At 42.2% G+C, this 27,106-nt stretch overlaps 1 protein-coding gene across 1 annotated transcript in view; it reads right to left on the reverse strand.

Moving 5' to 3' along the window:
- Nucleotides 1-17,066, reverse strand: part of LOC130240077 (spermatogenesis-associated protein 48) — a 34,757-nt gene extending 17,691 nt beyond the window's left edge. Inside the window, exons 1-6 of the mRNA XM_056471491.1 lie at nt 16,960-17,066; nt 14,799-15,409; nt 14,611-14,669; nt 3,348-3,424; nt 1,606-1,744; nt 1,470-1,537 (exon numbers count right to left, since the gene is read on the reverse strand). Coding sequence (XP_056327466.1) covers nt 1,470-1,537; nt 1,606-1,744; nt 3,348-3,424; nt 14,611-14,669; nt 14,799-15,409; nt 16,960-17,066 — 1,061 coding nt within the window. The remainder of the gene's footprint in view (nt 1-1,469; nt 1,538-1,605; nt 1,745-3,347; nt 3,425-14,610; nt 14,670-14,798; nt 15,410-16,959) is intronic.
- Nucleotides 17,067-27,106: the final 10,040 nt, after the last annotated feature.

Raw genomic sequence — 27,106 nt, forward strand, 5'->3', positions numbered from 1 at the left:
GCTTGATCTCTTTCAGAACTTGCAGGGTATTTTCTTGTAAATAGAGGAGCTCATCATTTAACAACACACTGTACAACCTAACTTCATTTACCTTTAAAAAAAATTTATAAAAAAAATTGGAATAATGTTATCATCTGAGAACTTCCTGATGCTATACATGCTGTATAAACAGATTAATGAACGTTGAAAGCAATGCGTTTGCTACTTTTGTATTTTTGTTATTTTTGTCACAGTCCATTGAGACTATCCCTTTTTCTTCCATGCATTCAAAATAATGAGAATACTCTGACGTCTTGGTTTCTGTCTGTTCCTGAGAGCTCAATCTCTTATTGAGTGTGATTCAATGTGATTACACAAATTTTAATTCAGCAAATTATTTTTTAAAAGTGAATTAATGAATCTTTTTTTAAAAAAGTAACTCAAATATTATAACTTAATTTTATTTTAGTAATGCATTACTTTACTCGTTACTTAGAGAAGTAATATTATTACGTAACATGCGTTACTTGTAATGCATAACCCCCAACACCCAAAACTTCAGTTAGATGACAATTAAACAACTAATACAAATACAAATACAGGTGACAATAAACGAAACACAAACTATTAAAATGTGTTAAAGATATTGTGGGTAAACAAGTCATCAATGTTTTGCAGAAACCATGATCCATGTAATCAAAATTGTGCTCATAAAAAAAATCTGCATTCATAATAGTCATATATATATATATATATATATATATATATATATATATATATATATATATATATATATATATATATATATATATATGTATATAATTCTGCACTATCATCTATGGAATAATAAGTACTAGAGAAGTATAATACTAGTGATCTAGTAATAGAAGTACAAATAGCATGAAAATAAAAACTAGTATTTTACAAAGATTCAGAATTAAAATAGCTTGCCATAGCGGTGTTTTATTGCTTTGAAGGTTGCTTCACAAATTTTACCATGTAATTATGTTATATGCAATGCTTATTTCAAATGTTTTTGGTCTTAAGTAATACAGTTTATAGAGTTAATCAAGCATACAGGTATAGATCTTGATATTTATTATGTTATTGTGATTAAGTTTCTAATAGGCTTGTTCATGTTTGCTGACTTAAAGATCTGACAACACTACAGGGTAAAGGCATATGCATTTTTCTTGGATTCATTACACAGTCCATACTAAAGAAAAACATTCTGACATGTTTTGGATATGTATTTAACTAGTGTTTCATTTGGTTCCATATGCATATCATTTTTGTAAATGTGGTTGTACGATGCTGTTGTTCCTTCTGGAAATTACTGATCTTGTGTGTACTGAATGTAAATGGAACTGGAACTGACAACCAAACTCAGAAATAGTGTGTACGTGGCCATAACGTAAATGTCTAAAGACTTTATGTCCAGACTCTCAGATGTAATCATTTTAAAACCAAAGGTTATTTAAATCACTTACAAGCTAATAGGTTTCTTTGGGTTAAATGTGCCACGTAACTGGTGTTTGCTCCAATGGGATCCAATGGCCTGAAATAAAGAAAAATTCTTTCAGTGTCTCAAGATCTTCCCCAAAGTAATCAGTGCATCAGACTCACCTGCCAAAGCTCAGGTCTTCTGTGGTATCGCTTCAGCACAAAACATTGGCTCACAGGGTCAGCCATTTTCTCCAGAGCAGATGTGGGTGGTTCGTGACGAGGAGGCAACTTTGAGTCCCAGTCCACATCCTCATAACCTCTATATTCAAACAATTATATGAGCATTATGAACACTTAATTTTCCCATTAGGTATATTTTACCTGGGCATTTGACAAATAAATATTAATTGCAAATTAATATCAGTCAAAACGAAAGTAATGTATATAAGAGGAAAGTAGCATGAAACTCAATAAAAGTACTATAATGACAATGTCGATCATATACTTTAAAAAAATAATCAAACTTTTCTTTAGGCTTATAATAATTAGTGTCAGGATTCTGCCACTTTGTCTTGTTAATTCTTATTTTGGTGGCAGAGTCCAGATTCTAGTTCCTTTCTTGTCTTGTATATTATGTTCAGCTCGAGTTTTCTTTAGTTGAGCACTCATATCCTGTCCTGTCTTCGTTCTTGTATGAGTGTGGTCTTGGCTGTGCTCAGGCTTGAGTCATGTCGTGTCCAGCCCTGCTCTTTCCAGCCCTTCCTTGCCAGCCAAGTCAAGTTAGTTTTTGTTATTGTTTTTCCCCCCTCTGGTTTGTTTTTGTTGTCTTTTTGTAACATTTTATTTTATTATTAATAAAAACCCCTTTTGTTCCTGCGCTTGGGTCCTCAGTCCTTACCTCCAACCATGACAGAATAAACTGGCGATTAAGAAGACTCGACTGGGGAAAGGCTGGGCAACATGGTAACGTGGACTTACGAGGAAGTGGTGGAATATGTCTGTTTGCGGAAGGAAAGGGGAATGGACCCCTTTTCCAGCCACCACCACCACCTTACAGCCCATGCCCAGCTCCCAAAAGTTAACCCGCTCCCAAAAGCGGAGACTGAAAAGGAAGGCCTCTTCAGCTAGGTCAGCCTTAGCAACTGCCAATTGGCAGAGTGCCTGCCAATGTCAGCTCCGGACTCAGAGTGCCCGCCAGTGTCAGCCCCAGCCCCAGAGTTGATCCCAAGCGACGAGATGATCCCAAGGTTTCCATATCCTGGACCTGGCCGAATCCTGAGCAGCTACTGTGATGGTCATGGAAGAGTGGAGAACATGAAACTGATTCCTGTGACGCTCCAGAGACAGACGAGTCTTCGCTGAGGCCAGCTTCCAGCCTCCGCCACTGAGACTGCAGCTCTGCACAAGACGCTTGGCCAGCGGAGAAATTAAAATGATTGTGCCCAACTGAGCCTGGTTTCTCTCAAGGTTTTTTTTCTTCACTTCCGCCATTTAGTGAAGTTTTTTTTCCCTCTCCGCTGTCGCCACTGGCTTGCATGGTTCGGGATCTGTAGAGCTGCGCATCGTTGGATTTGCTCTTCAATACTTGGACTCTCAGTAGTGATTATTAAACCACACTGAACTGAGCTCAACTGAACTGAACTTAAACACTACAAACTGAACTACACTGTTCCTATTTACTGTGACCTTTTATGTGAAGCTGCTTTGACACAATCTACATTGTATAAGCGCTATACAAATAAAGGTTGAATTGAATTGAATTGAGAGTTCCCGCCAGTGTCAGCCCCAGTCCCAGCCCCAGAGTGCCCACAAGTGTTGGCTCCAGCCCCAACCCGGCTCCTTTCCCTGCCAGCCCCCCACAGGCCTGCTGCCTTGCATCCCAAATTGAGTTGATTGAGAGCTTTTATAGTATATAATCAGACCTTTGAGTTGCAGAAGTGTAGATATATTGTTGAGCTGCCGTTGCTTTGCTATCAAAAAGAACAGATGATTCTGGATCCTATGAAGGGAAAGTAAAATGACACAATGGTGTAATTTTAGCAAATGTAATTTTTAGCAAAAAGAGTGATCAAATATAATATAAAAACATAACATAAAAGTGTAACATATAAGTCTGATTTCTTTCTTTTTTCCATGGAACACAAAAGGGGAAAGTCTGAAGAACAGTTTTAGCCATACAATGCAAATAAATGTGTATTGGAGCCATTGTTTCATAAAAGCATCACAAGCTTTTATAAACGTCATCAATTAGTCACAACATTAAGTTTATCTGCTTAACATCCCATAGGTGCCACTAATGTTGCCAAAACAGCACCAACACGCAGAGGCATGGACTGAGCAAGTCCCATAACATGTCCTGTGGGATTTGGCACAAAGACATTTCCTGCAGATCCTTTAAGTCCTGCAGGTTGGATGTGTTGATCCAGCACATCTCATCAATACTGAAATTGATTAAGATGTGGTGAATTTGGAAACCAAGGCAACACATACTGTTTTCAAAATGTTTCCTGAACAATTACTGTAGGCCTTATCAAGCTAAAGGAAGGCTAGATACAGTGAATACAGTATTTAAAAAAAACTATAGATGGTATTAAAGTAATTTCCACATCAATGCCAGTTTACTAAGTTGAACATTGTCCCCTGCATAACATTGCTTCTACCAGCCTGCTTTTCTCTAATAGCACATTATTTTAGTATCTCTTCCCTATAAGCATTCTTGTGGAGACTATGGAAAAAGTGCAGATTTCATGGTTGAATGTGTTCAAAGGGCTTGAAGATCAACAACCCTCAACCAACCATGCATTTAATAGATCAAAAATTTGACAACTCTCTGAGTGATTAATTATGGTAATGAATATGGATATGGCAATGCTTATATGTTTGGTATTCCTTTGAATATTGGTGCAGAGCAAATATAGAGGCTGACAATATTCACAAATATGCTGTCTGAGAATACACTGTAACACTGCTTCTGCAAACTTAACATACAGTATAGTGCATTAAACCCTCGTAGCAGATCTATACACAGGTGGAGCTCTCAAAATGTTACAGATTGCTAACAACAAAATTGTTTATAGAGCTTTGTATGATTACTGTTGAACCACTGTAGTCGCATGGAATGTTTTTACATTGTTTTTGGTACTTTTTCTGGACTTTGAATATCTACAAAACTGTAACAATAAAATCAATGTTAGTCTCTTCACATGTGATTGATTTTAATGCTGTGGCCTATCAGTGTAGTCCAAAAAAAATCCATCCACTATATTTTATGTTTCCAAAAGCCATGAAAATGCTGGTCATAGCAGAAGCAGGTTGTTTTGCGCTAATATTCTTGCCCTCCAGTGAGCTGTAAAGCACTGCAGGTGGACACCACCAGATAGTGTGATATGTGGGATATGCTTCAAAGCAGCTTTCCTGTTCACATGCACTGTGTACATGAAGTTCTCTTCACACCATACATAAACATATGTCCACATTGAATCAATACAAGAGAGAATATGCTTTCCTATGCTATGCTTCTCTAAGCTTCCCATCTACTGGAAAAAAAAACTGTATAGGCTGGGGGGACGGAGATTCACAACTCTTGCTCCTCATATCCATTTGTTCCAACCTTGCTCCAACCTTGCTTTTAACTTTCTTGTACTCCATAAGACATTGATTAGCTTATCAAGTAGCATTTGACTTGTGTTGGAGCTAAACTGATGCCTGCCCCAACCCCAAAAGTACACATTTTACCTTTTCAAAAGATACATTCATTCATTCATTTTCCTTCGGCTTAGTCCCTTTATTCATCAGGGGTCGCCACAGTGGAATGAACCGCCAACTTATCCAGCAAATGTTTTATGCAGCAGATGCCCTTCCAGCTACAACCCAGTACAGGGAAACATCCATACTCATTCACACACATACACTACGGCCAATTTAGTTTATTCAATTCACTTATACAGCATGTCTTTGAACTGTGAGGAAACCCACGCAAACATGGGGAGAACATGCAAACTCCACACAGAAATGCCGATTAATCCAGCCAGGGCTCGAACCACAGCGACCTTCTTGCTGTCAATATAAAATGTTCACTAATAGGATTGCGCGTTAGATGGCAACTTGTGGTCAGACAAGTAAATTCATTCAGCTTTCACAGTGCATAATTGACCCTTCACTAAAAACCACACCCCAAAACCGCCATCCACCAATCGTGGCTTAGCAACCTTAACTACGGTTCTGTCAAGCTTTCAAGCGAGGGAAACAGGCCAAAGCATTGTGCATATGGATTGTGCAAATCTGACACCCGGTATCCTAAAATTTTGGACGGGAGGGTGGAATTTTTTCCCTTTTCAAAACCAAAAACCCAAGGAGAGAAATGCCAGCGAGGATCAAGCTGTGTGAGGGGCGCTAAACAAGCGGAGATAAGTTTTTTTTTATGATAATCCTGACACATTTAGTGATAGACCGAAGGCCAATATCTCACACACCTCTTACGTTAAACAGATCTAAACTGAGTTTCCTACAAAAATTTAAAGCAGGTTTCACAGCTGTCTTTTTCTTTTTTTTCACTCGATATTATGAGCAATGCTCCGTTTAAGCCTTTGCCATAGTAACTTAGTCATACTAATAGCAAATAGGTCATACAGAGTTATTGATCCGGAAAATACGAATCTGCGAATCTGTTGCTAACTTTACTGAACTTCATATTTACATCTATTTTAAGCTACGAATATTTGAAATTACAAATCAACAGAACAAAACAGAGATGTGATCACAAACTGAGCACTTGCGGTCAATATACTTTACCCGCAGCTGATTTTCATTAATTTATAAAGAGCACACAAACATATACTGACAGTAATAGGTAACTTACTGTACATTGTTATGGGTCAATGATGCTAATATTCGGCTAATATAAGTCCATCAATTTCCCCTTTCTGGCTGCTCTTTCTATGAATGAACTATGTAGAAGCACTGTCCATGCGTGTTTCCTCGTTGGTTAGTAATGCTATATTTCATTGCACAACAATAGTCTATCAGGCTTTTTGGCTAAAAATAGAGAAATCACGGTTTAATATGCTATTATTAGATTATTTTTAAAGTTCACCTCTCCTGCTATGCATGAACTAAGCTGTTGAATGGTCAGCGTATGAGGTGGCTAGGCTAAGCTAGCTTCAATTTTGATTGAATTATTCTCTAATCGGTTGCCTATTATGTTGTGAATATACTCATGTAATGCATACTGCAGTACTTTTTTGTCTGGCGTTCTCGGATATCTCACCTGTTCGCCAAAAATGACATTATATCCTTGGCAATGTCTGACATCAGCGCATACACATTGTAAAAGCAAGCGGCAACCTCCCGCTCTCCCTCGGAAAGCCAATACGGAAGTAACTGAAACTGCAATTCATCAAAATTCCGCTAGTCCTGGCTCCATAATACAGCAAATTTCAATTGAGCCCACTGTTAGAATGTCCAACTTTACAGCAGAAAAAAGGTGTTTACAGCCTGGAACAAAGAACGATTTTGGTTCATATAGCTGTAGCGCTGCCACATAATTGAGTTAAGCTGACTGTAAAATTCATTAAATGTGTGAATAGGCCATGCAGTTAAGCAAACTCACACTTAGTTTTTTTGTAGCCCAAATATATATTGAGTAATGGTCTTATTTTACCGTCTTTATTTTGAAGTGATGAGGGGAAGTGAATGTGTCTAATCTATTTCCTGTTCCAACTGTTGCTGTTTTTTTCCATAAATACACATTTACATAACATACACACCACAAGGGGGAGATAGTGGGCACATGGACACTGCTCAAGGTGACATCTGAAGAAGCCAGAGGAGCACATGGAGTGAGGTGTTTGCCAAAACTACCTTGTATTTTTCTTTTTGATTCGTTGGCAAAGGACAATTGTTTTTGCGTGGATTTTTTGCACTTTTAGGACTCATTAGTCTTGCTGGACCACAGTCAAGACTATCCTAGGAGGACCTTTACCGTACAGCAACAAGGCATGGTTCCAATTATTTGGACTCAAACTTTGGGGTGAGCGCGAACCATTTTGCACGTACACATCCACGGACTTTTGGACTTTACACTCACACACACACACACACACACGGGGATTCACCATTTTTTGTATTGTGTTATTGTACGAATGTTGTTTGTTTGTTTTTTTCGTTTGAATGTAAGGACATTTTCAGAGAACTGTGTAACCTTTATCAATCCATGATAAAATTTGAAAACAGAAACTAGAGAATTGAACCATTTTTTTTATTTTTATTCTTGTGTATCCCGTTGATTTAAAGACGAGCGTTACATAGTGGTGGCCAGTACGGGTAAATTCTATATTTAGCACTAGTTCTAGTTTCATATATTATCATGGATGATGCATATACAACTGTGGATGAGGTTGAAAATACAGAAACACAAATCAACCCTGTAATACACACTGTTGATTCATGTGAAGGAAACGAAACTGATTATACAAGTGAACAATTTACAACTAGACGCAATCCAACTGAACCATTGACATCACTGCTTAGTTCATTGTATATATCAGATACTGATCAAACTGCTGGTGTTGTTTCTGATGAAGTGGGTAATCAAGGTATTTATGATGAAGTTTTTCAGTTAAAGGAGGATTTATTGGCTCTTTCTGATAAAGTTCAAAATATGGAATATGACTTTAACCAAGCTTTTGAGAGTACAGTGAATCGTGAAACAAACTTCAGACAAGCATTAGATGATCGTCTGAACAGTATGCAAGAACACTTTGAGGATTCATTGAAGAAATTAGAAAAAGCTGTCATTGATTGTTTTCTAAGGAGAGATGAAAAATGGGAAAGTAAAATTAAACAAATTTACTCAACAAGCACCCCATATCCTTCTAGAAGACAAACTATACAGACAAAGGTTAGACATTCGGATCTTTTTTCCACTGCACAGTCACCTATAACCAAACCATCTTTTGATGCTACTTACCATGTTTCTGCCCCTAATTCCTCAGGTCACCAGACACAGTCTGACGCTAACGTTTTACCTGGTTCATCCTTCTTTTTCGCTCGACCTCCAGTACGTCTGGAGTTCCCCTCTTTCGGTGAAACCTGTGAGACAGCCGATGTATTCAACTTCATTGAGAAATGTGAAGACTATCTAGAGGTGAGACCATTGTCCAATCTGGAGCTATTGGGTACACTTAGCACTGTCCTGCAAGGTCCAGCTTTAAGTTGGTGGAAGGCTGAAAAGGGAAAGGTGAAAGACTGGGAATCCTTTAAAAGAGCATTAATGGATGCTTTTCTACCAGCTGACTATATGTCTGAAGTAGAAGAAAAACTAAGAAATATGGTACAGCAGCCCAATCAACGGCTCAGGGATTTTGCATACAATTATCGTGCTTTATGCCTGAAATGGAAACCAGATGCTTCAGAAGAAGAACTGGTGAATAGGATTCTGAATAACATCAACCCCAGAGTTGCAGGATGCTTGAGGGGGACAGTTAATACTGTTAGTCAACTGGTCAAAGTGGGAGCACTGGTGGAAAAGGACTGCATGGGGACAAAGGAATACTGGAAGAAAGTGGAAAGTAGTAGTGAAAGAGACAAGACCAAGAAGTCATCTGAAGCTGGTTCTCGCAAACATCTGGCTGGTGTGACTATAACCCAACATCATCCAACATCTTTCTTGTTGGGAGTAACCATCAAAGTGAATGGACAGGAGATAACAGCCGTCCTGGACACAGGTAGTACATTTACTTTAATTCAAGAGAGTGTGTGGAAGAGACTGAGATTTAAGAGAGTTGAAGCATCAAAGACTTTATCCTCTCAGAAGTTCATCATGGCTGATGGAACCATACACCATTCTAGGGATCATCAGTCAATGAGTGTTGAGTGGCATGGAGAAAAATATGAGATGGGAGCCTTCATTATGAGAGATTCCCACTTGGCTTTTCCAGTGATTATTGGACTTGACTTCCTGAAGCTCGCCAGAGTGGTGGTGGATTTAGAACAAGGGAGATATGGTATAAGAAGAGGAAAAGACTGTAGGTACTTCCCCTTCATGTCTGTTTTACCCCCCTATTCCCAGGAAATGCCTGTAAATCCATCCTGCTCAGTGAGACATGCTGCACTCCACCTGTACTGTGCTGTTCCTCCTGACTATCAGCCAAAAGTTGCTTATCTATCTGATACACCAAGCATCTGTTATCCCGAAGAAGTAAGAGACTTGATTACTGCATGGCCAATTACCACCTCAGAAAAACTTGGGCATACATCGATTTATCAACACAAAATCACCCTCACAGACCATACTCCCGTAACATCAAGAGCTTATAGAGTATCTCCATTAAAGAAAAGCATTATTGAAGAAGAGGTAGATCGAATGCTGGAGAACAACATCATTGAGCCTTCTTTCTCACCATGGTCTTCTCCAGTGGTCCTGGTCCCCAAGGAAGATGGAACTTATCGTTTCTGTGTGGACTACAGGCGTCTTAACAAAAAGACCATCTTTGATGCTTATCCCATGCCTCTAATTCAGGACATCTTGGAGTCATTGGAGGGAGCTACCTGGTTTACATCCTTGGATTTAAGATCTGGATACTGGCAAGTCGAGATGGCAGAGGAAAGCAAAGAGTTGACTGCTTTTATCACCACCAAAGGCCTATTCCATTTTAAATCGATGCCATATGGACTGAAAAACTCTGCTGCAACATTCCAACGACTAATGGAGAGAGTGTTGGGAGAGTTGAGGGGTAAGATATGCTTTGTCTACATCGATGATATCATCATTTATTCAAAAACCCCAGAAGAACATAAGAAACACTTACATCAAGTATTAGAGAGACTTACTCAGGCCAACCTCACCCTGAACATGAAGAAATGTCAGTTTTTCACCAGACAACTGAAATTCCTTGGACACCTGATCACAGAAAGAGGGATAGAAATGGACAAAGAGAAGATTCAAGCAATCGTGAATTTTCCTACACCATCTGACCTGAAGTCCCTCCAACGGTTTTTGGGGTTAGCAGGTTGGTATCATCGCTATATTCCTCATTTTGCTGATATCACCGCTCCCCTAAATCAGTTGAAGAAAAAAGGAGTGAGATGGGATTGGAATGAGGAATGTCAATCAAGTGTGAATGCTCTGAAGCAATCCTTACAACATGCACCTATACTTGCACAACCAGACACTACTAAGCCTTTCCAGATACACACAGATGCTAGTGATGTGGGACTAGGAGCTGTACTCACTCAAACTTGTGACAACCAGGAGAAAGTAATCGCCTATGCTTCAAGGACTCTGTCTCCAGCGGAGAAGAACTATAGTACATCAGAGAAAGAATGTTTGGCGGTGGTTTGGGCAGTAGAAAAGTGGAGACATTACTTGGAAGGGATGCCTTTTGATGTTTTCACAGATCATTCTGCATTGACTTGGGCATTTAATTGCCCAAAGACCTCTTCTCGTCTGACACGCTGGACCCTGAGGCTGCAGCAGTTTGACTTTAGAGTTCAACACCGTAAAGGGTGTGTAAACTTGGTACCTGACGCTCTGTCCAGAGCTGGTGAGTCAGTACCTAACCCTTGTCTTTCCATCACTTCAACAACTGCATCAGAGTTGCCTATCAGTCTGGATGAAATACAAAAAGCTCAACAAGATGATAAAGCTTTACTCCAGTTAACATCCACTCCATCACGCTGTGCTGCCAAAGATCAAGCCATTACCTTTGAGAATATTCAGGGTATTTGGTACAGAAAAGTTCCCCTAAAAGGTGAAGGGAATAAGTATCAGCTTGTGGTACCTGAAGAACTCACTAAGAACTTTCTTCACTACTTCCATGATAATCCACTAGCTGGTCACTTGGGTCAACTCAAAACTCTTCTGAAGATCTTGGAAGTGGCATGGTGGCCATCTGTAAGAAAAGAGGTCTGGAGCTATGTTAAAAGTTGTAAGCTCTGTCAGCAGTACAAGCCCACTAACAGTAAACCCTCTGGACTTTTGCAGAGTAATTTAATTACTGAACCAGGACACACTCTAGGAACTGACCTGATGGGACCGTTCCCCATAAGCAAGAACAGAAATGCTTACATTCTTGTGATTGTGGACTACTTTACAAAGTGGACAGAATTATTCCCCTTGAGAGACAGTAAGACCCAAAAGATTGCAAAGATTCTCAAAGAAGAAATCTTTACCCGATGGGGTGTCCCAAAGTATTTAGTTTCAGACAGAGGTCCACAATTTACTTCTTCCATCTTGGCTGATGTGTGTAAATCCTGGGGCTGCATACAAAAACTAACTACTGCTTACCATCCACAAAGCAATCTGACTGAGAGGGTAAATAGGACTCTAAAAACCATGATCGCTTCCTATGTAGGCCAACAACACCAGAACTGGGACAAGTGGTTGCCCGAGTTGAGGTATGCTATCAACACTGCTCAACAGGAGACAACTCGTTGCACCCCAGCGGAGCTTATGGTAGGACGTCAGATCCATGGACCTCTGGAAAGACTCATTCATTTGTCTCCATCACCTGATCAATAATCATACACTGTACTGGATCGACAACACCACCTTCAACAGGAGGTTGTGCGTAGAATGAGGATGAACCAGGCTAAACAAGCTAAGTACTACAATCTTAAAAGGAAAGATGTACAATTTAAGGTGGGTGACTTAGTTTGGTTTAAAACTCATCCTATATCCAGTGCAGTCAGTAAATTCACCTCCAAATTAGCTCCGAAGTGGGAAGGACCTGGGGTGATTACTAAGAGAAAAGGGCCAATAAATTACTCTTTATCATGGGGTGATCCACCAAGAACTGATTGTTTTAATGTGGTTAATTTAAAACGCTTTTATGGTCGTTCTTCCTCCGAGATGCCGGCTGGGGGGGGGGGGGGGGGATCTATGTAGCGCTGCCACATAATTGAGTTAAGCTGACTGTAAAATTCATTAAATGTGTGAATAGGCCATGCAGTTAAGCAAACTCACACTTAGTTTTTTGTAGCCCAAATATATATTGAGTAATGGTCTTATTTTACCGTCTTTATTTTGAAGTGATGAGGGGAAGTGAATGTGTCTAATCTATTTCCTGTTCCAACTGTTGCTGTTTTTTTCCATAAATACACATTTACATAACATACACACCACAAGGGGGAGATAGTGGGCACATGGACACTGCTCAAGGTGACATCTGAAGAAGCCAGAGGAGCACATGGAGTGAGGTGTTTGCCAAAACTACCTTGTATTTTTCTTTTTGATTCGTTGGCAAAGGACAATTGTTTTTGCGTGGATTTTTTGCACTTTTAGGACTCATTAGTCTTGCTGGACCACAGTCAAGACTATCCTAGGAGGACCTTTACCGTACAGCAACAAGGCATGGTTCCAATTATTTGGACTCAAACTTTGGGGTGAGCGCGAACCATTTTGCACGTACACATCCACGGACTTTTGGACTTTACACTCACACACACACACACACACGGGGATTCACCATTTTTTGTATTGTGTTATTGTACGAATGTTGTTTGTTTGTTTTTTTCGTTTGAATGTAAGGACATTTTCAGAGAACTGTGTAACCTTTATCAATCCATGATAAAATTTGAAAACAGAAACTAGAGAATTGAACCATTTTTTTTATTTTTATTCTTGTGTATCCCGTTGATTTAAAGACGAGCGTTACATAGCTATTATTACCCTCCATGACAACTGTGAGGGGGGTGAATTTTTTTTATAACTCATCTATTTCCTTTATATTAGGTTATATTAAGTTTGAACCAGCTGAATCCGGCAGATTAGCCACTGATCTCGGCATATTCATCATATTTTTGTTTTGTTTTATGTGGCTTTACACAGTCAGTTGCCTTTTGGAATTATTTCTTACAATTATCAGATGATATGGGATGCTGTATGCACTTAATTGTGCTCACAAACCATTTGTGGCCTCGTTTCCCATGTGAGTAAAGTTATATACTTGTATACCATCTCTCATTGTCTCATACTCATTATCATTAATATTTTTCTTTAGACCCATAAAGCACTCCAGACTCTGACAGATTGATTAGCTGTAGGCTCTAGAACAGTCATCTGAACCGTTATCATACAGTGTTATGCTGGAGTTCATCAATAGTCTTGCATTTACTAACACACACTATATTTGAAGTGTTTGGAAGTAATTCGCGTTTTCCTCCTGTAGAAAAACATCATAAGAACAATGCTTAGTGGCTCAATGTATTACTACAGTGTTTTTAAAAGTCTAAACACTTTATTGATATAGTGAACAACCAAGCACATGTGGTCAGAACACAAACGAGTCGCAGGAAATAGAGTATTAAGTGTTGCTCCCAAAGTAAAGTCTGTCTGCCAGGTCTAAGCAAAGTGCTAGCAGGTGTCTGTAGCTCCGCTCACTCTCCGCCTCTTTGCCCTTGTATGGTATCCTGCTGTGGGTGCGATGATGTGCGAACAAAATGGCGACGGTTGGCCGCACCTACTTGTAGCTTCTTTTGCAGTGTTCAGAAACCTATGGGTGACGTCACGGATACTACGTCCATATATTTTACAGTCTATGTGTAAAAGCCATGCCAGGCACAAAAGCTTGACAGGCGTAGCAACAGTAACTAAGGAGGGCGCGGCTTAGCTAAGAGTCAATTGATATTCTCTAGCTGGTGAGTGTACATGGGTTGTGGACTCTATTTTGCCTTGCAATGTGGGATTGATTCAGTGCACTACATAAGCTCCACTAAGATTTTGGACACCCCTAGAAATGGCTGCTCCCTGAAATCATGTACTAGGAGCACAGGACAGGCCTCAAATTTGTGTACTATTTGAGTGTATTTGAGGGTATAGGTGGCACTTTCGAAACAGCCAATGATCCCAAAACACAGAGAAAAACTTTTATTTCAGAAAACAAAATATAGCTGCTAGAATCACCCAGCCAATCACAGTTGTTTAATTTAAAAGATTGTAATTGTAACTTTTTAACTTTTTCAAATACTCCATAATGTCTCCATCAAAAAGTCATAAAGGGTTTGGATCAACATGGGGCAAGTAAATGATGATAGAATGTTCATGTTTGATTGAACCGTTTCTTTAAGGCACATTTCACATAAATAGTTAATGTTCAGAACTGTAAAAGTGATAACTTCAGAACAAACAGCATACAAGAGTATTGCTACAGTAGCAGGAATGAATAATTGAGCATAGCTATGACTGACCGCATTTATTTCATGGCTGTCCTGAGAGGGTTGTTTAATGCTCTGTGCATTTGTCCAACCTGATGAAAGAGCAGATGAAATGTGATGATAAATATGTAAGAGTCAGATACTTTTAAATTGCTTTTTGTTACACTCTGCTGCAGTCAGTCCAAACCTGTAGAACAAAAAAAAGGTTGCAATTACTATACCTTCAAGTTTTGCTTTCAGTGCTGCCTCTGGTCTCATCCTGGAGTTCCACCTCTTGTGTTCAGAATTGTCATATATCAGAGATGAAGGTCTGGTTGGTGGAGTTTGAGGCCTGTCTTGTGCTCCTGCCGGAACCCACAGATCAGACGTAGGATAAACCCTATTAACGAACGGGGTTCTGCTTGTTACCTTCAGATGCACCTGTGCCCCAGCACTCAGTTGACCAGAGCAATGATCTATTAGAGGCACACCATCACGCAGAGGAGCCAGAGCAGCATTTTCAGCTGGTTGCTTGGCTGCAGGATTGAATTTGGAGAATGCACGTCTGTCTGTCTCCACCATGCTTTCAAAGTCATACCTTCCCTCTGGACCTTTCTCACAGGGCAGATTCATGCGTCTGCACAGCCACCTGCTCACTCCTTCTGAATCCCCACAGGGAGCCTTGAGAAGTCTTACATGACAAGGTTCTCCTTTCTCCCCCATTAATGATTTATAAAAGCAAACAATTAAGAAATGAATAGAATATATTTCTCTTGTAGACGTGGCTGGGTATGTGGGATTATGCAGATGGCAGCCACAGGTGTAATCATCAGCGTCCGCTGTTGCCAGGAGACTGTGTCATTAGTTTGTCATTAGATTGCCTCCTGTGTCACTGCAGTCAGCGGGAGGTCAAATTACTGCAACGCGTCTGTAAATTGACACGCTGAGTCTCAAAAGGCTCTCAGTGAAGCTAAAATGCACTGAGCAGAATTAGAGTTTGTAAAATGTGAATTAGTTGATGGAATGATGATTAGTTATTTGAGTAGTAGGCCTTGAAATGATTGGAATGTGCGTACTGTAGACAGTAGATATTTAATAGATCTACCTGCAATATCAATTAATAGTCACTAGGTGGAGACCTAGATCAAATCATTTGGGCATTGATAAGAGCGATCAAAATGACGGCTGTTCTTAAAGCCAGTCAAATATAAATAATAAACACCTGTAATGCTTAAAGGTATCTTAATATATTAATATCTCAGTGCAGCTGAGATTTTGAAGCTGTACTTTCATTATAGGATGAAATACAAATTTGGTCATGTAAAGTGAAATGGTGTGTGTAGGCTATTTAACAATGGTCAAATGATAAAATGGTGGTTGGTTTGAAAAAATATACAGACCACACCATTGGGTTATAAATGAAAATAATAAAACTAGCTGTTGAATTTGTCTATATATTTTTGAAACAACCCAACATTTTGAGTAGGTAGCCTATATTTAGCCTACAAGCTGTCCAATGATCTGTGATATTAAACAAGCTAGGTAATGTTATAATCACTAACATAACAGACTTGTGAAAAAATACACTTATTATCATTTGTGAAAAAAATATTAGGTGATTCAACTTTCCTTATGTTGAATAGAAAATAATCAGTTCATACTATGTCTAAAGTCAATAAATAGCCTTGACAGCCTATTACTGGAGTTCCACAACTACCTAAGAAATTTTGTTCTCTCCCACTGGGCTTGTGGTGTAGCTGTGGTAAAGGAGAAGCAGACAGTGGACCAAAGCACTGTGAGGCTAGAGAGTAGGACTCCAAGAAAAATAATCTGGAATAAATTTTTTGTGACCTATGTGAACTATACTATTGTAAAGTACTTGATAACTATAGTTAATCTGTTGAGGTATTTCTAGGCTAATTGAGTTAATTGGGCAAGCTCAGTTAATTAGGCAATCCTTGGACAACAATGTAGCAAATCAGGGAAAAAATGTTAAGGGGGCTAAAAATATTGCCCTTAAATTTTTATTCAATGGTTTTATTCCAGCCAAGGCTGCACGGTGGCGCAGTGGGTAGCACGTTTGCCTCACAGCAAGAAGATTGCTGGTTCGAGCCTCAGCTGGGTCAGTTGGCATTTCTGTGTGGAGTTTGTATGTTCTCCCCGTGTTTGATTGGGTTTCCTCCGGGTGCTGATCTAAATTGGCTTTAGTGTATGAGTGTGTGTGTGTGTGTGAACAAGAAAATGTATGGGTGTTTCCCAGCACAGTGCTAGGTTGCGGCTGGAAGGGAAGCCAGCAGTTCATTGATGAACAAGACGGCCGCCTTCAGTCTACCTGCTCACAAAGTGGCCGCAGCCAGTTCACCTGCACACACGATGGTCGCTGCCAGTCTGCCACAAGCTCACATGATGGCTTCCTGTCCAAGAATGGCCACCATCACCTGAGTTGCCAAAGCTGCTACCACCACTAGAGCTATTACTGCCAAGTCTGGGGGAGAACCGCCCTCCTGCATCTTGGCCAGCTTCTCGGCTTGGTAGCGTTGATAGGTGGCCATAGCATGCAGAGCGGAGGCGACCTGGCCCGCAGCAGTGTAGACTCTGGCCGTGAGAGACTCAGATAACCTGCACGCTTTAGAAGGGTGTTTGGGCGAATCTCTCTGAGTTGAGCAGCTCTGCGGACAGAGCACGCTCCACCTGGGTAATCGCCTCATATCCCCTGGCCACTCCGTCATCGAGGGAGGTGAGAGCGGGAGCGCACGAGGACTGGGCAGAAAAAGGTGCCCTGCGTGAGCTCTCTGTGTACCTCCGGAAAGAAGGGGACGGCTTCGCCTTCTTCGCCCCCACGTAGCACCCATCTAAGTGGTCTGGCCGCGGTTCTGGGGGACAAGTCATCTCCAGTCCCACAGCCGAAGCAGCCCGGGACAACACGGCTAACATGTCCAATTCCAGATCCGAAACCACACTGACAAGGGGTGGCAGGGGGTTCGGATCTTCATCAAAGCATGTCAACCCGCCCTCTGATGCAGTGATGGACATCATGTCCCCGATGTCATCAAATGAATGCGCGGCCAACCCGAAGGATGGACCAATCCTCGCACTCGAAGCAGAGACTGATGAGGAGCGAGGGGCCTGCGGGCCCGAAGGCGACGGAATAGCCCCCACTGTAATGAGGAGCGCACTGATGAGGCGCACTGATGAGCACTGATGAGGAGCGAGGGGTTGGCGGGCCCGAAGGCGACGGAATAGCCCCCACTGTAACCCTCAGGCTAACGAGTGTTAACCGCTTGGCGGGGAGCAGCAGGGGTGACTTGCCCTAATAAAAGAGCTCGCCGCGACCTCAGTTGCGCAACAGTCAAGCCATCGCAATGCAGGCAAGAACTGTCCGCGAGCACCGCATCAACATGTTGGACCCCCAAGCATGTGACGCAGTACTCGTGCCTGTCATCCGGGGCGAGGAAACCACCGCATCCAGAAACGCACGGTCGAAACGACATCTTAAAAAAGACGCGCTACACAACCGTGTGCTCTTTTAGGGAATTCTGCTGTTTGTAGAAACTGCTCTTTTAGATCACCAGCAAAACGCCAAGGGGACGGGAAACCCAGCTCGACCACCGCTTAAATGTCTTCCCCCGCACTGGTGAAGGGAATGCTTCCTTCAGCGTTGGAAGTCAGCTCAGCAGAAGGGTTCTTCACTCTCAGATCGGGTCTGAAGCAACAATTCTGATGAGCTGGCTCCAGCAGCCGACTGATATAGCTCTAATTGGCTCATCAGTTTTAGCTGTGGAGCTAAGCTCCGCCAATTCAATTGGCATTTAATTGGCCCGTTTTCTTATCTTCAGAAGTGATTGGTCGTCACAAACTGGCTGAATTAACATTACTGTATCAGGAAGACAAATTAAGTATTTACAGTAAGTTATATACACAAAACACTCTAAATACATGAAATCAAATCTCACTTGAATACATGAATAAACTTCCATATGACATAGGCATCTTAAAATTATTAATCAAATAATCAGTTATAAAACTGATTATTTATACATTAAAGCATGTGTATTCTAGATTTATATGACATTACGTTAATTTAACTAACCTTAGTAATAAGTGAGAGAAACAAAAGTTAGTTGCTGCTTCAAGGTCCTCTTTGTTGTCTGAGGATGCGCTGCAATCGTCATGGCAACTCAACTCTCTCAACTGCCACTCAGAATTCAGAAGATGCAGCTAAACTGTTCAGTGCAAACTCACTATAATTGTATTTAATTGTATTTGAGTAATTCAAATACATTGTATATACACATACACATAGAAATAGAAATAGAAATAAATTAATTAAAGTAAAACATATACAAATAATTTACTTTGTGACCCAAACTATATGTGGGATGGTCACACTCTCCCCAACAAAAAAGCTGATGCCTTCAAATATTGCTTTAATACCCCTATAAGTTAGTTAGTTATTATCAGAGATGTATAAAGTACTAGAGACCCAGACTTAAGTAAAAGTACAAGTACTCTATCAAAAAGTGACTTGAGTAGAAGTAAAAGTGCTCTTTAAGCACCATACTTAAGTGGAAGTACTAAAGTATTCAACATTTTTTGTACTTAAGTATTGCAAGTAGTTTATTTCAAAATTTACTACTCAAGTACTGAAAGTAAAAGTACAAGTATTGTGTAATGTAGTTATTAAAGAATGCAGTCAAAAGACATCATATTGTTTTGTTTATTTTAAATCTCTTTTTTGGGGGCACGTCATTAAGCAGAACGAAAAGAAACATGACTTACAATACTGTTTTTCTCTCATGCTTGAACCACAGATCTGACAGATTTTAACAGCTTTAACACACACCTTTCAAAGTTGTGTGTCACAAAAACAGTCCATAATCCACTCAAAACGCTATTGAAACCCATTTTCGGAGCACAAATTACTGGTTGTAAACGCTGTAAACGAACGTTCTAATTCACTTGATTTTGATTTTATTGTAAAAAAAAAGAAAACATGTATATTACTGTGTTAAATGAAAATCTGACATATTTTATGGCTTATGGCTATGATTTAGTATTCAAAAATGTTTCATTTTGATTATGTTTTAATTAAATTGGTCTTAAACTTCATATTTTTATAGTATATTTATTCATTCTGGTACTTTTACCATAAACCAACATCTCAACCATTTGGTAGAGGCTGATATTTTAGAAATTATAGGATGTGTTGGGGGAAAATGTATTGATTGTGTTAACTAGCGACATTAGGAGTTAAGAAATGCAATAAATAAAAAAATTCTATTGGTTTTTTTCTTGGTGTGACAGATAAATGGTTACTTGTAATAAAATTGTGTCCTTTAATACAGCAGTAATATATATGAACTGTACCCTTAATTTGACCCGCTCAAAGAAAACACTCTTTCTGAATGTATCAAACAAAACTCATGCACAGAAGACAGCATGAGCATTTATAGCAAATAAACTAATGTAAATATTCTCCCGCCTGCTTTATAAACGCTGAAAGGCGAGGTCTTACACCCCTTTGATTGGTTATTGTCTTCACCTTCTAAACAGAAAGGGCTGCTATCGGCTTTAGAAATGAAAGCGTTGTTCACTGATGGCGGGAAGAACAGCCGCGGTTACAGTCTATGTATGTATAATACGCGGTTATCACAGGTAATCTATAATAGACACAGTGGAGAAAACTTGCACCTCATACACGCCCAGGTCTGGATCCACAAGTATCGCTTTAACAGCCAAGAGGAGATAAACAGTTGAGTCTCACAACATTTCTCAGCGGCTCGTGTGCTGTGCCGCCTTCACTCGCCCTCGCGCCTCCGTCCTTCGCCATAGTATTGCGACACCGCACATAGGAGATAAATGACGTCAGTACGTAATAACCCGTTATGATCTATTACTGAACCGATATCGACCATTTTGACACCTCTAGTAACGAGTAACGATGCAGCTCATAAAAAATCTATCGGAGTAAAAGTATTAAACTCATCGAAAATATGTACTTAAGTAAAAGTGGAAGTAGGAGAAAAAAAACAATACTCCAGTAAAGTACAGATACTGCCTTTTAGTACTTAAGTACAGTAGTGAAGTAGTTCTACTTCGTTACTATACATCTCTGGTTATTATTATTTTTTAAAAATCTGTTAATAGGCAAATATGGGGTAATTTAATGGTCTCAGTGTTGGATATGGCATGTAATGCGCTGGTATGTAGAATGAAGGTATGTATGCTAGTGTTGGATAAGTATATCATTGTGAATAACTGCTTTTTGGAATGGTTGGTGTCTCATTAAACCCTAAAGTATTGACTGATGTTTGTTTCTCTAATGATGGCTGACCTAAATGTGAGTCTCTGTGCTGGTCTACGATATCTTGTAGATCTTTTGGGTTCTGTTTTAGGGGAGTTTTGCATAATTGTGTGCGGGTTAATTAGGACAAAAGGAATGCCTTTGTCTTCATGGATGTTCTGTGGTATGAATGCCTCCTCATCTACAGGTAAGTATTCTTCATTGGTGTCACGCATTGGCCAGGCTCTTCCACCAGCACAGCTGCACCCAATCACTCTAGCACACTACAAAAGCACACACCTCACATCACTCAGTGTCCGGGCTCGTTGATACGAAGTGGACTCATAGAGAGTACCTCCTGGTATTCGCTGTCATTGAAACTCATCTCTTGTACTTACTTGATCTCTGTTTCCTTCCAGTCTGTCCAACGTTCCCGGTGTCCTGTCAGAGTTGTGTGTTTCGTCAGTCTGTCTTCCCCTCAAGCCCTCTGGTGTGTGCATTCGGTCTCCCTCAGTGTCTGTCAGCCATCCTGCTCCAAAGAAGGACTATCAGCTCCATCCAAACTCCATTCACTGATTATTGTTATCCTTGTGTGGCTCTGCTGTCACAATAAACATCACTCTTCATTTACTCACCCTGTTTGTCCGTCTGCTTCCCTAACAGAAGCCCGGACCTGTATACAGTAACAGCATGAGCAGTCACGATCCCATACAGGAGTTGGTGGACTCTCTGAAGAGAGTCCTACTACCATCTGCACCACTTCCCGAAGCACCACCAGCACGAGCACTTCTTCACCGTCCACCCACTCATCCAGTCCCATGGCTCGACCAGCACCCTACTCTGGCTGGGCGGAGGAGTGCAATGGATTTATGTTACAATGTTCTCTTGTATTCACAATGCAGCCTGATTTATATCCTACAGATCGGTCGAAGATTGCGTTCATCATCTCCCTTCTCTCTGGTTCGGCTCTCCGGTGGGCTGAGACCATCTGGCAGCAAGCTGGGCCAGTAACGAATTCCATTCATACATTTACGAATTATTTCAAGGAGGTCTTTGGTCGTGCGGATGGAGAAGTAGCAGCCGGAGAACAATTGTACCATCTCAAACAGGGAGCCATGTCCACACAGGATTATGCGCTCCGGTTTAGAACTCTTGCTGCTGCTAGCGGATGGAATGAGCGATCTCTCCTCACGACGTACCGGCTCGGACTGGAGCCCAATCTTCGATTACAGCTAGCCGGCCTAGAGGATACCATGGGGTTGGAAAAATTCATCCAACATTCACTTCGATGCTCTGACCGTTTGAAGGTCTACCAGCATGACCTCCCACCAATACCTCAAGCACTCTTCCGTCCGCCAGAGCCAGTCGTCCCTCCAGAACCAGAACCCATGATCATCGAATCTGGTAGACTCACGACCACTGAGCGACAGAGGAGGCTGACCCGGGGTCTGTGTATGTACTGTGGTGTCGAAGGACATGTCAGGCTGGACTGTCCCATTCATCCAGTACGCTCCTTGGTGAGTGTGTTCAGTTCTACCATTGAAAAAATACACCCCCTCACCACCAATGTTCAGTTAACTACCCATTCTGTCTCTGTTTCAGTCACGGCCCTTATCGACTCCGGGTCAGCTGGAAAATTTCATCTCACACGCCCTCTGTCGCCACCTGCAGCTCCACACCGGAGCTTCGACGCACGTCTACCAGATTCAACCCATAACCAACGATATCCATTCCCAGGCACGTATCCATTGTAAATGTGAACCTATCAATCTCCAAGTGGGATTGCTCCACAAAGAGGAGATTCAATTTCTGGTTCTGGGGGGTGCATCTATGTACATCAGCCTAGGGCGCCCGTGGCTGGTGAAGCACGATCCCATCCTCTCTTGGGGCACAGGAGAAATCAAGAGATGGGGTGAAGAATGCAGATCCAGCTGTTTTCCCGATCTACCTTTACAGATTCAGAGACCCCTAACAGTCTACGTCACGTCAGTCGAAAGCCCCGTCGAGAAACGATCTATCCAGATTCCGAAAATCTACTCCTCATACGAGGACGTATTTTGCCCCAAGAGAGCTTCCCAGCTACCTCCACATCGGCCATGGGACTGCGCCATAGACCTGCTTCCAGATGCTCCAATGCCCAGAGGTAGGATCTACCCGTTGTCCCTTCCGGAAACTAAGGCCATGGAGGAGTACATTCAGGAGGCTCTGAGTCAGGGGTATATCCGCCCATCCACGTCACCCGCTGCCTCAAGTTTTTTCTTCATGGCTAAGAAGGATGGAGGGTTACGGCCATGTATCGACTACAGAAAACTGAATCAAGGAACCGTCAAGTTCCGATATCCCCTTCCTCTCGTCCCTGCGGCCCTGGAACAACTCAGATCCGCCAAAATTTTCACCAAGTTGGACCTCCGCAGCGCCTATAACCTGGTAAGAATACGTGAGGGGGACGAATGGAAGACTGCGTTTGTGACCCCTACTGGGCACTACGAGTACCTGGTCATGCCCTATGGTCTGGTCAACGCCCCCTCCGTATTCCAAAACTTCATCCACGAAGTCCTCCGGGAGTCCCTCCATCTCTTCGTCATAGTCTACATAGATGATATCCTGATTTACTCCCGGAGTGAGGCCGAACATCGCCACCACGTTGCGGAGGTCCTGAAAACCCTCAGCAAACATCGTTTGAACCTCAAAGCCGAAAAATGCTCATTCCACTCACCATCTGTTCAATTCCTGGGGTACATCATCGATCAAAGAGGGGTTCGTATGGACGAGGGGAAGGTCACTTCTGTCATCTCCTGGCCAGAACCCAAAACCATAAAAGAATTCCTAGGATTTGCCAATTTCTATCGACGCTTAATCCACAATTACAGTCTCATCACCGCTCCGCTTACCAATCTGCTCAAGAACAAACCCAAAACACTACCCTGGCCTCCCGAAGCCGCCGCAGCCTTCCAAAACCTCAAAGAATCCTTCACTCAAGCTCCAGTCTTGACTCACCCCGATCCCGACTTGCCTTTTGTGGTCGAAGTAGATGTATCGACCACTGGAGTGGGAGCTATCCTGTCTCAGTCCCACGGTACTCCCGCACTACTCCATCCATGTGCCTATTTCTCCCGGAAGCTCAGCCCGGCGGAAAAGAACTATGACATCGGGAACCGAGAACTCCTTGCTATCAAGCTCGCCCTAGAGGAGTGGCGACACTGGTTGGAGGGGGCCAAACATCCATTCCAGGTGATCACAGATCACAAAAACTTACAATACCTCAAAGATGCTAAAAGACTCTGTCCTTGTCAGGCCTGGTGGTCCTTGTTCTTTTCCAGATTTCAGTTTTCTATATCATACCGACCAGGATCAAAGAACATCCGAGCAGATGCACTTTCCAGAATCCATGATCAGCAAGAAATCATCGAGACCCCGGCCAAGATCCTACCAGATCGAATTACTGTCTGTCCCATCACATGGTCCGCTCCTACAGTCGTCGCCACTCCAGAATCCAGAACTCCGCCGGGCTGTCCCCCGTAATCGACGGTTTATTCCTGAAAACCAACGGGTAGATCTCAGTCATTCCAGCCATACATCTCTGGGCACAGGGCATCCCGGGGTCAACAACACCCTCTCGCTGCTATCCGAACGCTTTTGGTGGCCGAATATGGCAAGGGATGTGAGGAGATACATCCAAGGCTGTAGGGAATGCGCTATGTCGAAGAGTCCTCGCCATCTACCTGCAGGTAAACTCCATCCCTTGCCCATCCCGAACCGCCCCTGGTCACACCTAGGAGTTGACTTCATGACGGATCTCCCATCATCTGGAGGTAATACCTGCATTTTAGTCATTGTAGATCGATTCTCAAAATTCTGTCGTTTGATTCCTTTGAAGGGTTTGCCCACAGCCCTAGAGACAGCTGAAAACCTATTCAACCATGTCTTTCGATGTTTTGGGCTACCTGAAGATATTGTCTCGGACCGAGGACCCCAATTCATCTCCAGACTATGGAAAGCCTTCTTCAGACTCCTAGGTGTGACCGTCAGCCTCTCGTCTGGCTATCACCCACAGACCAACGGCCAGACAGAGAGGAAAATTCAAAAAGTGGGGCGGTTCCTCAGGACCTTCTGTCACGGTCATCAAAACTCCTCGAGCCAGTTACTGGGCTGGGCGGAATACGCCCAGAATTCGCTGCGGCAACCTACCACCGGACTCACGCCATTCCAGTGCATTCGGGGATTTCAACCTCCACTCTTTTCCTGGGATGGTGAACCTTCTGATGTCCCCGCAGTGGATTACTGGTTCCGGGAGAGCGAGAGGGTCTGGGACGATGCACATCACCATCTCCAGAGGGCAGTTCGCAGAGCAAAGGAGGTGTCCGACAGAAGGAGGATTCCAGGTCCCATCTACACTCCGGGGCAGAAAGTCTGGCTCTCCACCAGAGACATCCGCTTGCGACTGCCCTCCCGAAAACTTAGTCCCAGATTTGTTGGTCCCTTCACCATCCTGGAACAGGTCAACCCAGTCACGTACAAGTTACAGTTACCCCCGCAATACAGAATCCACCCCATATTCCACGTATCACTCCTCAAACCCTTTCACGACCCTCTGATTCCCTCCACAGAGCCTGGCCACAAAGAGGAACCCCCTCCCCCACTGATTTTGGAAGAAGGGTCCATCTACCTAGTCAAGGACATTCTACGGTCCCGGCGTCGTGGTGGTCATCTGTAATACCTCGTCGACTGGGAGGGATATGGACCAGAGGAGAGGTCTTGGGTCCCCAGATCCGATATATTAGATCCCGCACTTATGGAGGAGTTCCACTCCAATCACCCCGAGTTCCCGGCACCTCGTGGACAAGGTAGACCACCACGGCGCCGGAGGTTTAGGCCCTCAGGAGCGTGACATTACCCCCCTGGGGAGGGGGGTAATGTCACGCATTGGCCAGGCATTTCCACCAGTATCACGCAACGAGCATCTTCACCTGAGTTCTAATCACGCACAGCTGCACCCAATCACTCTAGCACACTACAAAAGCACACACCTCACATCACTCAGTGTCCGGACTCGTTCATACGAAGCGGACTCATAGAGAGTACCTCCTGGTATTCGCTGTCATTGAAACTCATCTCTTGTACTTACCTGATCTCTGTTTCCTTCCAGTCTGTCCAGCATTCCCGGTGTCCTGTCAGAGTTGTATTTCGTCAGTCTGTCTTCCCCTCAAGCTCTCTGGTGTGTGCATTCGGTCTCCCTCAGTGTCTGTCAGCCATCCTGCTCCAAAGAAGGACTATCAGCTCCATCCAAACTCCATTCACTGATTATTGTTATGCTTGTGTGGCTCTGCTGTCACAATAAACATCACTCTTCATTTACTCACCCTGTTTGTCCATCTGCTTCCCTAACAATTGGCTTGTGTTTCTGCAGGTACATATTCCTTATCGATGCTCTGTGGTATGAATGGTTCCTTATCTACAGGTAAGTATTCTGTTTGTGTTCCTTTTGGATGCTCATTTTGCTGGCTTTTTCTTGTTTCTCTTACAGGTCCTCTAATACTTGGGTGTGTGAATTCTCTTGTCTTGTTTGGTCCCATGGGTTGTAGATTTAGAGCTCTTATCGGTGTATTTTCTGGCATCCTTATCCAGTGGTATGAATTTTCATCTTCAGAGTTAGTCGTATCACTGTTAAATGAAGTGTCACTTTCTGTTTTAGATTTTGACTTTCTCGTCATTTTGTTCTTCCACTTTTCTGCTGCAGGTGGCATCTTTGATACAGGTGACAACTCAGGTAAGTCAACAGGTAAGTCATTTACAAGGTGTAACAGATTTCTATGAAGAGTACGAACTTTTGATGAATAATTTTCTGCACTAACTCTGTAAACAGGGCAGTCATTTAGTTGTTCTTTGATGATGTATATTTGTTTCTCCCAGTAAGACTTGAGTTTTTCTGGTCCACCTTTTCTCATCATGTTCATGATCTCCAGGATGCAGAGTGATTCCCTTTAACTGAAGGTCATAATATTTTTTTCCTTTTTCACTTGACAGTTTGCTGTTTTCTCCTGCAATTCTGTATGCCTCCTTTATTCGAGTTGCCCATCTGTCAGCATATCCTGTCGGAGACTTATCCGTTTCTACCAAGTTTAGTCCAAACAGTAGATCTACTGGCAAACGAGGAGATCGACCAAACAGTAAGTAGAAGGGTGAAAATCCAGTTGCCTCATGTTTGGTGCAGTTATAAGCATGGACAACACTTGCTAGATGTTCTTTCCACTTCTTCTTTTCGTTTTC

Source organism: Danio aesculapii, chromosome 13 (assembly GCF_903798145.1).
Source record: "Danio aesculapii chromosome 13, fDanAes4.1, whole genome shotgun sequence".
NCBI classification, from domain to species: Eukaryota; Metazoa; Chordata; class Actinopteri; order Cypriniformes; family Danionidae; genus Danio; species Danio aesculapii.